The following is a 14,581-nucleotide window of genomic DNA, read 5'->3' on the forward strand; positions in this document are numbered from 1 at the left end:
ATAAAAAATTATACTCCATAAAGTTGTGAATGGTCTGTAATAGTAATCCTCCGGCAGAAGCATAAATACGTTATTTTTTTTTTAAATGACAAGATTTATTTTATTACCGAATGCAAATTTTTGCAATGCTTTAATTTCTAACCGTTATATATATAACAATTGAATTAGTGACGAATTGAAAAATTTGTAAATGTGTAGTCTGGTAGTTTTTTCGGTTCACTGAAATCAACCTTTTCTATGCGACATGTCGGGCTTCCAGTTTTTTGTAACCAAACTTTCCTTTAAAGAAAATTCAAAAATTATACGAATATACCACAGAATTGTAATGCTTTAAACTTACATTTGCTCAAAGGCTTCAGGGCTCCCTTCGATTTGTCCCTTAACGGTATCATGTGGCGTGTTCATACACCATCCTTTCACTCCAAGAGATTTTGCTTGCCTTTCAGTATACTGCAATATACATACAATTTAAGCCTGAGATATGATTTCAAATGATAATGTTATTTTGGTGGTCACAGCGCTTACGAGGATGATTCATTGCTCCATAACATTAACTTACCATTCGAAATGAAACACCTGAAATAAACAATAGTAACCATTACGTTCAAATTAAATCCCTCAATTACCTTGAACTATGCCGTGAACTTCGAAATCACAACTCATTATTTCTGGCATTTTCAGATTTTGAAGAAGTTCAATAAAACGCAATTATAAAACTACTATAAATAGTTAATAATTTATTGTTCTTTTGGTTTTGTTTTGATCCGTTCGATTGTCAATTGTCTTTTATTGGCGCTTGCGCACTGCCATGCCAAACTGTTCAATGCAAGTAAAAAGATTTGTAAGACAAATTATAAGCGCTACTTTTTATTTCTTGTTGATTTTTAAGTTGGATTAAAAATATCATATTAAAAAAAATTACAAAAATCCGAATGGTATTTAAGATTCCTTAAAGATTTTTTCTGACATAATGTGGTATTTTCTATCTTTCATGCAAAATCTTTTAAACGGCAACTCTTTGGCCATGACGTTTCAAAATAAAGCACGTATAATATACGTTCTCTGTAAAGCATATCTAAAATTTCGCTATAGCTGAGGATTCGCCTATTATCAACAATTATATACATCAGTGCGGAAAACTCTTACCATTTCTCTAAATATTCGAATATTTAAAATGCCTTCACTTTTTGCTGGCATATATTTGCAAGATAAACCAAATGAATTTCTACCTTTAGATGATATCGACTTTGATCGTAATGTGAATTATTTAAAAGAAGAAATTGCTAAAAAGGTGCAATGCGATGCAACAAATTTGGGTAAGTATGTATATACGAGAAATATTTCTGCCGATATGCATATGTATATGTTTATGATTTGTAATATATATAATATGTATATGTATGTTTAAAAAATTGCAGAGTTAATATACAAAGGTTTAGCTTTAAAAGATGAAAATAAATTATTGGAAATGATTTGCCCTAACGGAACGGTGCATTGTTTCAACAAGACAAAGCAACATTCGCCGTACGTTCCTCCAGAAGATGTGTCAACCCCTGCGAATATAACACGTATTCACGAGCTTTTTAATGTAATTGCACACACTCAAATAAATGTGAATTCACGTGTCAATATCCTCCAAAAGGTATTGGCGAAGTATCCAGAATTTCGTCATAATTTAGGAGCGCAAGCTCTAATTAGAGATTCAGTCCTTTTTAATACACTTCATCATCCAGAAGTAGTTAAAAACATTTCAGAAACCTACCCCATTATTTGTGAAGCAGCTCCATTTATGGTAGATACTATTAAGAAAGAATTGGCTCGAAGCTCATCGACTACACGTAAGTGAAATATGTCTTATATTAATCTCTATACATATCAACTTCTATCATATAGTTTCAGAGCCGGCGACTGATTCAACCAATTCATCTGAGGAAGAAAATTCAATGGGCGCCAGCACTAGTAATGACCGACCTACATCAGGTTCGCAATCGGAGAATTCACGAATACGTATGATAAGCCGCCAGCAATTACAAGCTGCACTTGCCAGAATCGGCGTCGGTTCGGTAAATTCATTGTCCAACATTGCTCAGAGAAATAGTGATAACGTAAATGTAACGCCGACCACGGGTACAACATCAGAAGCCGCTGCTGAAACATCTGCATCCCTACCCAATTCAACTAGTGGGGAGCGCATTTCATCAACAATGTTTCGATCAGAGTTGCAACGAGCTTTACAATCTTTAGGTCAACGGGTCAGTCAAGTTAGTAGTTCTGGTAGTGGTAATACTGATCAAGGCAGAGATTCACAACGAATGGACACAACAGAAACATCTACTGATCCTATTACGGGAGACGACAGTGACGAATTACCGCCCCAGTATCGAACGCATCAATATGCTAATGAATTGCGCACTATGGTTCAAATGGGTTTACTCAATTACGATGACAATCTAGTATATTTGACTATAGCAAATGGTAATATTGATGTTGCTATTAACCTCCTAATGGGGGCAATGAATTAATGATTTAAAAATAGATGAGAATTGAGATGTTTTTAGTTGCGTAAAAATTAACACAAAACAACAAAACTATTGCGAAAACAAAAGGAAAATGTCATCCTATGTCAATGATATGTAGACTGCAAAAATAAAACAATGTATGTATATTCATGTATTTGTATTTCTTTGTTTATTTATAGGAATACTCAATTACATTATTTATCGTTAATATTTTCGGTAAAAAATATAACGAATATATATCAGTGTGATTTTCGGTTTTTTTTTACATTTTGATGAAGTTTCTACTTTGTATGTACATTGAAAGCGGTTGGTGTTTCTCATAATTCTCTCAATTATTCATACGTTTTAAATAATAATACATTACACACATAAACTGCATTTTAAAACTAATATATATAGATGTATAATATAGGACCCTACAGGGAATGAGCGATTATGAAATTAAATATTCCAAGGCCTTATCTTTATTGTTATTGAATTTAAATAGAGCCTCGGAGATTTTCGCTTCGTCGAAACCCAGATCCATCAATTCACTAAGTGGTATTAGATGTTCAATGATCTGTAATTATTACCTAATTAAATTATTTGTCATGTTGTACAACTCATTAAGCGTTATTTACCTTTTTATCATCCGTACCGAAAATTGTGGAAATTTTAGCCACTCGCTCCAACGGAAAGCCCATAGAACTAATATTTGTAACTAGTCGTTGTGCAGGCAGAGGCAATTTGTCAAAATGATTTGTCTCTTGTGATAAGTGTGTTACTTTCACAGGTGACTGCTTTGGAGTTATATCTGCTTCAGATAAATATTTTTAACTTATGTTTATTAGAATATCTATATACCCACCTTCCTTAAAATCCTTGACTTCAGTTTGTTTTTCTTCTTCAGAATTGAAACTATAGTAACGGGATCTACGTATTTCTGAGTTGCGAACCTCGTCACTTAACTCTTCCAGTATATCTGGAACGCTCTTGGATTTTGAATCTATGTAATCACTGGTGTTTAAAAATTGTTGATTCTGCAAATGTGATTCATTGCTGACATAAATCGGGCTTACATAGTTATTGGCATTACTGCCAATACATTGTGTAGAATTAACGTCCGCTGAATGATTTAGTAAATGTCTGGGACTACCGTAAACCGAAGCGCTACCATTGTAATTGTGGGTATATAGGTAATTGTGATTACCCAAAATTGCAGAAGTGTTTTGAGTTTGGGCATTAAAATTCAAATACTTCTGAGCAATTTCTTCACCATTATATAATGTATTGTAAGACGTTTGATAGGATTTTTGTTGAGTATGTTGTGCAGGATTAATAAGTGAATTGTATGGATGAAGTGCTGTGCTGCTGTTATTACTTATACAATTCGTAGCATTAGTCATACTGTTATTTGCAATCATTGGATTTGGAATGTTTTCATTGCGCCAAGGTTGATGATTTAATTTTTTAAAGTCAACCTTATTATTCTCTCCTATAATATTTTTGTGAGTATTATCTTTGGTTGTTAGCTCAGATTTAATTTCTACTTGAATTTTCTCCATTTTTTCTTCGTGCGACAATTTTTCCTCTTTAACCTCTATTTCCTTATTTTGGACATGCAATTGCGTATTATGAAGCACTTGCGCTAATATATCTAAATCATTAATTGTTTTTAACTCAATATTATCAAAAGGTGATGATGTATCTTCTTCGAAGTCTTTATAATTAAATGCATTTACTTCTTTTGCACCACTACAATTTTTTCCGGCCTTAGCATGTGTTTGCATCTTATTTGCTGTTATGCCATTTAATTTTTTGGAATTTTCACAAGTACTGGAAACAATAGTTGGTTGTAGTATGTTATGAAAACTGTTTATTTGCGGGGGTAAAATTAATCTTTCTTCTGTATCAGACTCATTTTTTTCTCTTCCAACATTATTTGTTTGCTTGTAATCTGTCTCATTATCCGAACCAGACAGATCATCGGTACTCGGATAATTTACGGCGCCCAGCATACGTTTATTTCTGGCTTCCAGTTCTTGTAAACGTTCCTGCTCTCTTTGATCCTTTCGTTCACGGCGTGCCTCTCGCTCCTGCTGTTTTAAACGTCGCCACTCAGGCATTTTGGCAAGAACCTTTTTTTCCAACTGGAAGTCATAACAATATTGTGGAGCTTCATTATAATGCTCCGCTGGTAATTGCAATTTATGAACTATTGACTGAGGCAATTGATACAACCTGGGAGGTGGTTTAAAACTTTCCGATATTTTAACAGGAACTCTGTCCATATAGTTGAAATTGGACATTTTCCTCCTTAAATACTTTGTCTGAAAAGCAAAACACACATACACATATGTATACCATATTTCAACATTAATAGTTCTTTGTTTTTCTTTTCTATTTGTACCTTATTATTGACATTTAAATTTGTTGAAATATATTCTATTTATACCGTTTTATTACTAATTATTATAAAAACTTTTCCAAGTGAAGAAATTATTCGTTTTCTCGGAATAATCTTCACGAAAATGAATAAAACGAAAACATGACAATTTTTTGACAATATGTCAGATGACTAGGACAGGGTTTACACATTTCGTAATTTCAATTTGTTTTGTTTTTCTCAACAGAGGAATTTCTGCGTAAAGCATCGTAAAGTTGTAAAATTTTAAATTTTTACACTTGTTTAAAAAAATTGTTGTTGGATTTCATACAAAAATGAGTTTACACATTTACAATTCTCAATGCTATGTTTTCGAATCGTTATAACTTTATGAGACATGTGAAAACCCTAATCGAATACGAATTCCTCAAAAATTCACACTTAAAATTGAATTGAACTCCGAAGTCTTTCCATTAGATCAGTTAAATAAAACAAATTATATAATTTTTATTATTTATTTGCAAAAAATAATACTGGCAAAATCTTTTATTTAAAATTATGTTAAAATATTCATAGGTTCGTGAGGAAAAAAGCATTCAAATGGGATGTTTATTGTAATAATACTCCGTTAAAAACAAAACATTTTTTGTTATATAAAAATATATTTTTGTCTTTTTATAAGGTAAAGTATTTAATGTTATCATTTAACTTAATAGATCAATCAGAGCTTTAACTAGAATTTTTAATTTTGTATAGTTTATACAAGTTTTGTATACAACTATCTCATATTGGCTCTCTACTTTTTATAGTTTAGTTTTATGAAAGGGATAAGTTAACAATTACTTTAAGTTATTGGTTTTTGTTTAAATGCTTTTAACCATTTTGGTAAATGAATTCAAGTTTTATTTTATTGGACAATATTTATTTATTATTGTTTTACAATTGAACAATAATCTCTGTGCACTTCGAATATGCGTAAATATGTATTGTTTTATATTATATATATATATATTGTTACAGATTTGAAATATGGAGCATCAATAGCAACCAGATCTAATCTATTCTTACTTACAGTTTTGTCATATTTTTAAAAATTTTATTTTATATATTATTACGATACTTTTTGATGACATATGATAAGTTAAATGTTATTATTTATGCTGCATATTTATTTCAATGAAAACTTGTTATACTGTTATTTATTTATATCTCTTTAATACTCCATGTGCAACGGGTCTTATTGCTGGTCTAACTGGAGCTTCGCGGAAACGTTTCATTTGAGTTCCGTATATAGAGGCAGTTGGTGGACGTTTATAGGGCAAAGTTGTTGGCACAATTTTTGCTAAAATATTCATTATTCATTAATTAATTTTTTTATAAGTTATCTATTATATTATCGAAATTTTACATTGAAATGTTTCTTATAATTTATTAAAAAGTTATGTTAGTTTATTTTTTATATGAATTATTTATTTTCTTTTATTAAAAGTTTTTGGAGTCAAAATTATTGCAGATTCTAATCAACTAACTATATATATTACTCATAAAGTTTTGACTGCAATCACGATAATAATAAATAATAAACTGATATCTTACCTCGGGTATATTCGTAAGCCGGAACGATTGTACGCTTAGGAATACGAGTTTCATAATACTCCTCTTCTGATTCCTCCTCTCTGTGAAAGTATTAAATATATAGATTAATACTGTTCATAATAAATTATAAATTATACGTTTAAATAGATATTTTACAAAAAAAAAATTAAAATCTTTTAAAAATATTGTTTATACTTACTTAGATGGATCAATCTGATATGCATACTGTTTTACAAAATTCAAATACTTGGATGGACCACTGGATATTATTTTGTTGTCATATATTGATCTAAAATTAAACAATATTAAATATATTATTACATTATATACCTAAGTTCTGTTACTTAGAAAACTGCTTTGCGGATTTCGGATCGATTTCCATAAGTTCACGAAGTTGTTCTTGCGCAACGTCGTCATTCTTGTCAGGAACTAGATATTTTCGTATTTCAGCCAGAGCGTATGCCACACGAGCGTAAGCTTCTGCAGGTGTTGCGACGGTGCTAATCTCTACAAATAAATCTTTGCTTAAATGAGAGTGTCGTGGATCGCCCGAATTACGCATTTCTTCCTCCTTAGCACGGTCGCGTATGGAATTCCGTCCTTTGATGACAATGCGACACTGGGTCTCTTCTTGCAAACGACGAAGTGAATTGCCTTTAGGGCCTAATATTTTTCCAGTAAAGTTGAACTAGTAAATTAAGTGAATTTCCATAAATGATGTACACAAACTATTTTTTTTATATTTCAATTATACCTTTGGGTATTGTTTAATTGGGACAAATACTTTTTGAACCAATTTGATAGGCTTTTGTTTGTAAACATCAGCATAATATTCTCTTCCAGGAATTCGGCCTGTAGTGCACACTCTTTCAATAGCTGTGCGAAGACAATGTTTCAATTTAATGTTCCGAAACTATTTATGAAAATTGTATAAAAATGCAGCGGAATACAACTAACCTTCCTCTATAAGCAGCGCACACAATGGAAACTCATTGCTCAGTCTATCACGTTCCTCGTTTAATTCATCCAAAAATTTTTGGGCAAAATTATTTATCCTTGGTCCATCGATCTCACCATCTTTTGTAACTTGACTGACCTCATCTGAATGTTCCGACATTTTTCTAAATTAACACAATTTAAATTCAATCGAATGCTAAAAAACAAAATAAATTATTTACTCCGCTATGATTAAAATTGCTGTCAAATCTAAATTTTTGGAATTAAAATGGCGGATACGTTCCAAAAACAAAAGACAAGTGCTAACAATAGACAGAGAACGTATAATATCATGATAAACGTTCTCTGATTATGATATACGTTTCCTGGCATTACTATCCAAAACAAAATAAATTTTTCGGTAAACAAAATTCTTGTTTTTAATTCCACTTTACGAAAATATAGGGCACGTTACCTATTTTTATGTTTTTTTTTTGTAATAAAAACTATAACAAATATTATGAGTTTGACGATATTTACCCTATATATGGCACCACTGTTCGAAATTCAATTGGGCACTAGTGATAAAATGCTTTTGTATTGACATAATCCTAATTTCCAGTAGGGTTTTTTTAACTGAAACACTGTTAAAGTATTGAGAAGTCTGGCAGCATATCCCAAATCGCCTCATTCTGGTTACACTTGCACTACAAAAATATCCTTTCTAAAGGTACGTAGACAATTTTTCTGTAATATAATTTTGTATTGCAAAATATTGTTTTTAAAAAAGTTTTTAAGAAAAGAACAAGACATGGCCGAACATGTACATGAGACTAATAATGCACAAAAGGAAGAAGAAAATGAAACACCACGAATAAACAATTTTGCCCAAAAATTTCTAGCTGACTTGGATGAGGAACGTGAACGACTTGGTGCAGATTTTCCCTTGTGCGCTTTATTAATTGACGAAGGTAACTTTTTTGCAATCGTCTTGACATACAAGTATTGAAAATTATTTTTGAATATTTCAGCCTTTGAAAGAGTTTACTCTACAGGACGTATACCAGGTAGAGAATATTATGCAGATGTATACCAACAAAAACCCATAAAAGTCACACAGAAAGTTTTCGTTCCTGTCAAGCAATTTCCTAAGGTACATTTTTTATTTAAAATACAGGAAAATACTATTGATATTTTCTGTTTACCATACAACCTCATAGTTTAATTTCACTGGGAAAATTCTTGGTCCCAAAGGTAATTCCTTAAGAAGATTACAAGAAGAAACTCAATGTAAAATTGTAATAAAAGGACGAAACTCAATACGAGATCGCACTAAGGAGGAAGAAATGCGCGAATCGGGAGATCCACGTTTCGCACATTTGAATCGAAGTTTATATGTGGAAATTAGTACAATAGCAGCACCGGCGGAATGCTACGCTCGTATTGCATACGCCTTAGCTGAGATCCGCAAGTATCTTGTTCCAGATAAAAATGATGATGTATCACATGAGCAACTCTTAGAATTAATGGAAATAGATCCTAAGTCGGCAAAACAGTATTCGAAGTAAAATTATTTCAAAACTAAAAAAAAGTGGATATATTTATAACGCTTAAATTTCTTTTCAACTTCAGATCTATCCTCGACAAAAAGATGATGACAGGTCCTAGCTCATCTAAATTTTATAATCTTGCCCGTCATGGGGATCAACAGGGAATGTATCAGTAAGTATTATATATTAAATATGTTACCTCCAATTAATTAAAATTAAAAAATAATAATTAGTAAACACAGCCGTGAGGGTTACATTATACATTATACATATTTGAAAATCATTCAGTTTTTTTTAATTTACTACTTGTTACGATAAAAAATTAATTCGCAGAAATGAATCTGATGAGGAAGTTTACGAAACTAAAGTACATACTCGTTTAGTGACTCCCATTCATAATTATGGGTATGTTAAGGGTAAGTACGTTTTCAGAAACACATTTTTCCATAAATGATTTCGTTACTAACATTTTAATATCTCATGGCCATGGCCTTATCTTATAATGTTAATATCTATATTTTATTACGTATGACTGTGACAAAACATATAATAAATATTATAATAATAAAAGCATTAATATTTATAAACGATACAAAATATAAAATAATTTAAAGTTATCCCATCAACAGCACCTTATAAACGTCCACCTACCGCCATATATGGAACTGAATTAAAACGTACTCGCGACACAACTATAAAATCATATAAACCACCATCATTTGGAATAATTAAGAAATACAAATAAAGTGTCTTAATAATATAATGTTTATAAAATGTGTTGCAAAACTCAAAATTCAAAACTATAACATGTAATATATATAATATATGCTTATGTTCGAAAAATAACTCAAAAAACAAAAAAGAACATAATATATACTATTTGAAGTTAACTAACGTACATCTAACAGAACAAGGTAACATTATATCAATATAAACAATGTAAAATGAGGGAGATTATAATAGTTACACAACCTTTGAAAGAAAAAAATAAAATAATCAATTATTACCATGAAATAACATAACTTCGTAAAATTATCCTTAAAAAACTTAAATGTTTAATTTCGTTTTCTTTTACATGTTATTGTAAGTATTAATCACTTGATTTTGTTACAGAAATTTCAAATAAAACTTACTTGAACATAAAGACAGTGTTTTATCTATTTGTGTAAACTTTGAATTAGAAACCTCTGAAGTCGAGGTTAAGATGCTGTGTAAATACCATATATATTAGATACATGGGGTCTGAGAAAAGTATTCACCCAATTCAACATATTTGAAACATAGAGACATACTAGTATGAGGAAAGGAAATTTCAATTATATATCTCACATATTGACCGATATTTTCGGTAAAAAGATCTATAGGTACTGGGATCCACATATTCGGCACCAAACCTCTAGGTCTAATTTTCCGGCTGTCGTGGGAATTGATTATATGTACATATATTGATCAATCAAGGTGATGAAAATTTAAAATCAGAATGACTGTCTGTCTATCCATTCGTCTGTGCAAAATATATTAAGATATCTTGATGAAACTTGGTACAAGTGGTTCTAGTTAAAAAAGTAAAGACAAGTTCGATGAGATGATATACATATACATATATTCGCTTATTTTGAGGTTATACAAACAATCGTTAGGTGAACAAAACTATTATACTCTGTAGTGACATGTTGCAAGAGTATAAAAACTTCGAACCTAATACATAGAAAAAAATAATTTTGCGCACTTTAAGTTAAAGTTTTTATGCGTTTACATCGTCATATAAAAAGGATACGAAGGATTTTGCAAATTTATAATTTTTAAATGAGCTGACAAGATTGTCAGTTTAATAACACTAATACATTTTCAAATTAAAGGAATATGTATTGTATATAACAAAAGGCTGGAATTTAGAAAAGAAAATAGCTTTAATTCAACATTGAAGTCGGTGAGACTGTTGAGATGTCGACTCTTTAACGCCCAAACTCTTTTTGGACGTATAAGAAGCCGGCACGTTTTGTGTTTTCGTCGCATCCCTTTAAATAAATATTTACATTATGTTCGCAAATTTGAAGGTTGTTATGTTTTTTTTGCAATATGCTAATATGCATATCATAATAAAAGTGAAAAAAGAGAATTGGTCGACTAAATGAACGCTTGTCTAAACGCAGTCTAAAGGAAATCTATTACTGTCGTTATGAATTGCTTTCGATAACAAAACTTATCAGTTATTATTTAGGTGAATAAACAAAACTAAAAACGTTTTCCTATTATTTAGAAACGTTTATGATTAAAAGCATTGAAATAAAATAATTATGATATCAATTAATGTTGAAAACTCTGCCTCTGAAGATGGTAGCTTTGAAGGTAAATTTAAAGTAATAAAATTGAGAAAACCGACATATTTTCGTGACAATTTCATATTATTTGTATACAGATTGGTCGGATTCTGAAATGGAGGAGGAATCGAACGCCGACTATGCGGCATTCAGTGCCAGATATATGGGTGAGATAGCAAACTTACTGGGTGTTCACAGCCAAGTTAATTGTGAAAATGCATTAATATTGAACCAGGAGATGCAGCAACGTCTGCAAGAAGTGCGAAAACGTTTGCAAGCCTTATTACAAGTTGTTCAACAGCGATACCTTTCAAACGAGCAACGACTGAAAATGAATTTGGGCAAAAAGCAGCGAGGATTTGGAATGCGTGGTGCCTACCTTAAAGGAGGCACTTTCTTTTTTAAAGGAAATATGTTTTTTAAAGACCTCAAATGTCGGAACTGTCCAAACAATCAAGATTACGAATATCGTAAGAATGTAGAAAACGAAATGTTCCCAATGGACTTTGAGTTATGTAGCCGCCATGTTTGGTCATTATTGGACAAAAAAGCTGTGGTCCAAGCAGTGAAAGAACAGGTAAGAATGTAAAATAAATAGCCTCTACACGATTGGAAAAAATAATTACTTTTTTGAGTTCTAAACAAACAAACGTGAACTTAGGGCTAAGAGTTTTTATTTTGTATAAAAATACCGGCTATCGGATTTAACTCATATCTATTTTGTACTTCAATTGTTTTTTATATACCTATGTATTTTGTTGAATACATTTCGAAAAGATTTTATCTATTTACAGGTAGTTGACTACTTAGCAGATCACCAAATTCGAGACAAAAGTAATAAATCGAAAAAACTCACACTAGATATAAAAGTTCACACAGAGAAGTTGGCAAATCTTTTAACACAAGTAGATGAAAAATTCGAGGTTGATTGGGAGCAAGTGTCTGCGCATAACTTAAACTATCGACATTCACCTAGCAGTTGTAAGACAATGTGGCAAGTATACTTGCATCCATCGCTTAAGCGTAGCGATTGGTCTGAAGAAGAAAATAAACGACTCTTACATGTAGCGCAAATTCATAATTATCAAAATTGGGAAAAGATCGCCAAATCAGTTTCGAAACGTTCTGATTATCAATGCTTTATACAATATCAAACGACTGTTTGTTTTATGGACACACAACGTTGGGGTCGTTGGGATAAACGTGATGATATTAAGTTACTAAAATTAATAGAGAAAAAGTCCATAAACGGAGTAATCGATTGGAATGTAGTGGCGACTTATTTTCCCCACAAACCGAAAAAATCATTACATCAACGTTACATATATTATTTGGATCCAAAGATTAGTCATGGTAAAATTAGTAATATATTATGCTGTTATAATTTTACAATAACCTTTGGATGCTTTCAGAACCATTTTCGCCTGAAGAAGACCTCATATTGTTGGCAGCGGTTGAAGAATATGGAGAAAAATTTGCATTATTTCCACGTACACTTTTTCCAAATCGCTCTATAACACAGCTTCGTATGCGTTACAGAAATACATTACAAACTCGTCATAAGCTAACACCCTGGTCTGTAGAGGATGATAAGAAACTTATGGAGTTTATAGCCGAGCACGGTACATCGGCTTGGCTTCGTTGTGCTGGAGCTCTCGGTAACCACAATCGTATTAGCTGCCGTACACGTTTCCTTACTATAAAGAAGTTTTTTGCCAAAAATCCAGAGGCTACACTTGAAGACATACCCAGAAAAAAGACATGTACAATGAAGAATAGTGTTATTACAACCCAAAATTGGGTCGAAAAAGTCGCAGAATTGCGAGAAAACCCCGACACTGTGCTTGTACCAATGAATCAGAAGTTTAAGAAACTTAAAGAAAAGGTTGATAAGTTTGAAGAAGTGCTCAAAACTCCTCCAAAATGCGAAGTGCAATCGTTGAGAAAAATTGGGAAAAAAGTTCGGAAAATATCATATGTGGAACGTTTACGTGCTGTTGAACAAATACTCTATCATTTCTTTAAATATTCTTATAATTTTAGTTTAGGTGCTGATGTATGTACTAAACCACCAAATGAATTATTACGTTTTGTGGCAACATCACTCGATTTTAAGCCGAACTCTGCGCAGCCATATATTGCGGACAGTTTGCTATTACCGCATATTGAACGCTGTTGCGAATTTTATCTATATCCGAAAAACCAAATTGCAAATGAATCTGTATGTAAGCCCTTCAACTATACATTTGCACCAAGTTGGTCGACAGCAATGGCCTTCCGAGCGCTATGCGTGCAATCGGCTCAGGTACAATTAGAGGGATGTAAATCTGTAGATAACATCGATAACCGCAAACCAAGGGAAAATGAGAAAAATATAGCGATACAGAAATTTCGTAAACGCATGCGTGCATTACTTTATCAAACAGCCCTATTAAGTCGTTTACAACCAACTCGATTTACAGAACTAATGAATATCAGCACACCGCCTGTAACATTAACAGAAATAACACCTGCAGATTTCAAAGAAGATACCGCCACAAGTGCAATTGGAACTCCAGCAAGTCAACTGGCTTTCGATTTAACTCGCGTGAAAAACGAGTGTTCATCTGAATTTTTGGGTAATCCGGAACCCTTCTCGGAGGCATTGTACAAACGTACTTCACTGGATGAGGTTTCGAAAAGTGAGAAAAAACCAAGACGAATGTCGAAACCGGTTGGTCGAAAAAGAAAGTTGCAAAAAACACCATCTGAAACCACACCAGGTAAAAACAGATCCAAAATTGATTATTGATTGATTATTAATGTCCAATTAAATTGCAGCAGTAATGCCGGTGGCCGAGAAAAGTTTGCTGTTAGACGTTGAATTTTCACAGAGTGCTGCTGCACTTGTTTCCAAACCAACCTCTACACAACCAGCTCTTTATGATATTAAGCAAGAGCATCAAACTGGCGCTGCAGCGGCATCTAATCAAAGTTTAAACTCGGGCATTATGACACGGAATGGCATATTTCTAGAAAGTCCGTCTTCAGAGCCGGCGGAGAAACGAATTCTAATTGAGGCAAAACATGATAAATCAGATTTCATTGAGCCTAATATAAAAACTGAGCTTTACGAATTCTACTAAAGATTCAAGAGATTGTGTTTTGCATACAACAAATATAAAAATTGTGAAGATGAATGTGTGTATTATTTTTGATAGTATCGAAATTATTTTTGTTCTTAATTAAGGACTAAGCTATTTGTGTGGCTTACAAGGGGATTCTCACACTCCAAACTTTCTAAACAATTTGTAA

General features: G+C 32.1%; 6 protein-coding genes across 13 annotated transcripts; 3 read left to right on the forward strand and 3 right to left on the reverse strand.

Moving 5' to 3' along the window:
- Positions 1 to 94: 94 nt before the first annotated feature.
- LOC105231564 (acylphosphatase-2) lies at positions 95 to 802 on the reverse strand. The gene is made up of 4 exons (XM_011212925.4): positions 627 to 802; positions 560 to 576; positions 341 to 450; positions 95 to 279 (listed from the first exon to the last, which is right to left on the reverse strand). Exons 1-4 carry the CDS (start codon positions 673 to 675, stop codon positions 165 to 167), a joined length of 291 nt encoding a protein of 96 aa, XP_011211227.1. The 5' UTR covers positions 676 to 802; the 3' UTR covers positions 95 to 164.
- Positions 803 to 1,031: 229 nt separating this feature from the next.
- LOC105231563 (uncharacterized) lies at positions 1,032 to 2,673 on the forward strand. 2 transcript variants are annotated; one of them, XM_011212924.3, is made up of 3 exons: positions 1,032 to 1,316; positions 1,419 to 1,838; positions 1,900 to 2,673. In XM_011212924.3, the coding sequence occupies exons 1-3, from the start codon at positions 1,175 to 1,177 to the stop codon at positions 2,520 to 2,522; spliced, it is 1,185 nt and encodes a 394-aa protein (XP_011211226.2). In that variant the 5' UTR covers positions 1,032 to 1,174; the 3' UTR covers positions 2,523 to 2,673. The 2 variants fall into 2 exon arrangements, with proteins under 2 accessions (XP_011211226.2, XP_011211224.2); XM_011212922.4 differs by having other exon boundaries at positions 1,037 to 1,316; positions 1,894 to 2,673.
- On the reverse strand, positions 2,662 to 5,049 carry LOC105231562 (ubiquitin-associated protein 1). Of its 3 annotated transcripts, none has more exons than XM_011212921.4 (4): positions 4,909 to 5,049; positions 3,367 to 4,828; positions 3,140 to 3,312; positions 2,662 to 3,078 (listed from the first exon to the last, which is right to left on the reverse strand). In XM_011212921.4, the coding sequence occupies exons 2-4, from the start codon at positions 4,805 to 4,807 to the stop codon at positions 2,953 to 2,955; spliced, it is 1,740 nt and encodes a 579-aa protein (XP_011211223.2). In that variant the 5' UTR covers positions 4,808 to 4,828; positions 4,909 to 5,049; the 3' UTR covers positions 2,662 to 2,952. The 3 variants fall into 3 exon arrangements, with proteins under 3 accessions (XP_011211223.2, XP_011211222.2, XP_029408465.2); XM_011212920.4 differs by having other exon boundaries at positions 3,140 to 3,315; XM_029552605.2 differs by having other exon boundaries at positions 2,934 to 3,091; positions 3,140 to 3,315.
- LOC105231561 (KH domain-containing, RNA-binding, signal transduction-associated protein 2) lies at positions 4,923 to 7,800 on the reverse strand. Of its 2 annotated transcripts, XM_011212919.4 has the most exons (7): positions 7,659 to 7,800; positions 7,438 to 7,601; positions 7,235 to 7,356; positions 6,825 to 7,168; positions 6,680 to 6,769; positions 6,481 to 6,560; positions 4,923 to 6,226 (listed from the first exon to the last, which is right to left on the reverse strand). In XM_011212919.4, the coding sequence occupies exons 2-7, from the start codon at positions 7,595 to 7,597 to the stop codon at positions 6,084 to 6,086; spliced, it is 939 nt and encodes a 312-aa protein (XP_011211221.1). In that variant the 5' UTR covers positions 7,598 to 7,601; positions 7,659 to 7,800; the 3' UTR covers positions 4,923 to 6,083. The 2 variants fall into 2 exon arrangements, with proteins under 2 accessions (XP_011211221.1, XP_011211219.1); XM_011212917.4 differs by having other exon boundaries at positions 7,438 to 7,708.
- Positions 7,801 to 7,991: 191 nt separating this feature from the next.
- Positions 7,992 to 10,110, forward strand: LOC105231560 (KH domain-containing, RNA-binding, signal transduction-associated protein 3). Of its 2 annotated transcripts, none has more exons than XM_029552602.2 (7): positions 7,992 to 8,146; positions 8,207 to 8,387; positions 8,448 to 8,569; positions 8,637 to 8,980; positions 9,049 to 9,138; positions 9,300 to 9,382; positions 9,581 to 10,110. In XM_029552602.2, the coding sequence occupies exons 2-7, from the start codon at positions 8,228 to 8,230 to the stop codon at positions 9,709 to 9,711; spliced, it is 930 nt and encodes a 309-aa protein (XP_029408462.1). In that variant the 5' UTR covers positions 7,992 to 8,146; positions 8,207 to 8,227; the 3' UTR covers positions 9,712 to 10,110. The 2 variants fall into 2 exon arrangements, with proteins under 2 accessions (XP_029408462.1, XP_011211218.1); XM_011212916.4 differs by having other exon boundaries at positions 9,596 to 10,110.
- Positions 10,111 to 11,154: 1,044 nt separating this feature from the next.
- LOC105231556 (uncharacterized) lies at positions 11,155 to 14,466 on the forward strand. Of its 3 annotated transcripts, XM_029552601.2 has the most exons (6): positions 11,256 to 11,315; positions 11,386 to 11,454; positions 11,523 to 11,864; positions 12,082 to 12,640; positions 12,700 to 14,049; positions 14,108 to 14,466. In XM_029552601.2, the coding sequence occupies exons 1-6, from the start codon at positions 11,277 to 11,279 to the stop codon at positions 14,410 to 14,412; spliced, it is 2,664 nt and encodes an 887-aa protein (XP_029408461.2). In that variant the 5' UTR covers positions 11,256 to 11,276; the 3' UTR covers positions 14,413 to 14,466. The 3 variants fall into 3 exon arrangements, with proteins under 3 accessions (XP_011211209.2, XP_011211208.2, XP_029408461.2); XM_011212907.4 differs by having other exon boundaries at positions 11,155 to 11,315; positions 11,386 to 11,864; positions 14,111 to 14,466; XM_011212906.4 differs by having other exon boundaries at positions 11,157 to 11,315; positions 11,386 to 11,864.
- Positions 14,467 to 14,581: the final 115 nt, after the last annotated feature.

The sequence above is a fragment of the Bactrocera dorsalis genome, unplaced genomic scaffold, assembly GCF_023373825.1.
Source record: "Bactrocera dorsalis isolate Fly_Bdor unplaced genomic scaffold, ASM2337382v1 BdCtg011, whole genome shotgun sequence".
Classification (NCBI taxonomy): domain Eukaryota; kingdom Metazoa; phylum Arthropoda; class Insecta; order Diptera; family Tephritidae; genus Bactrocera; species Bactrocera dorsalis.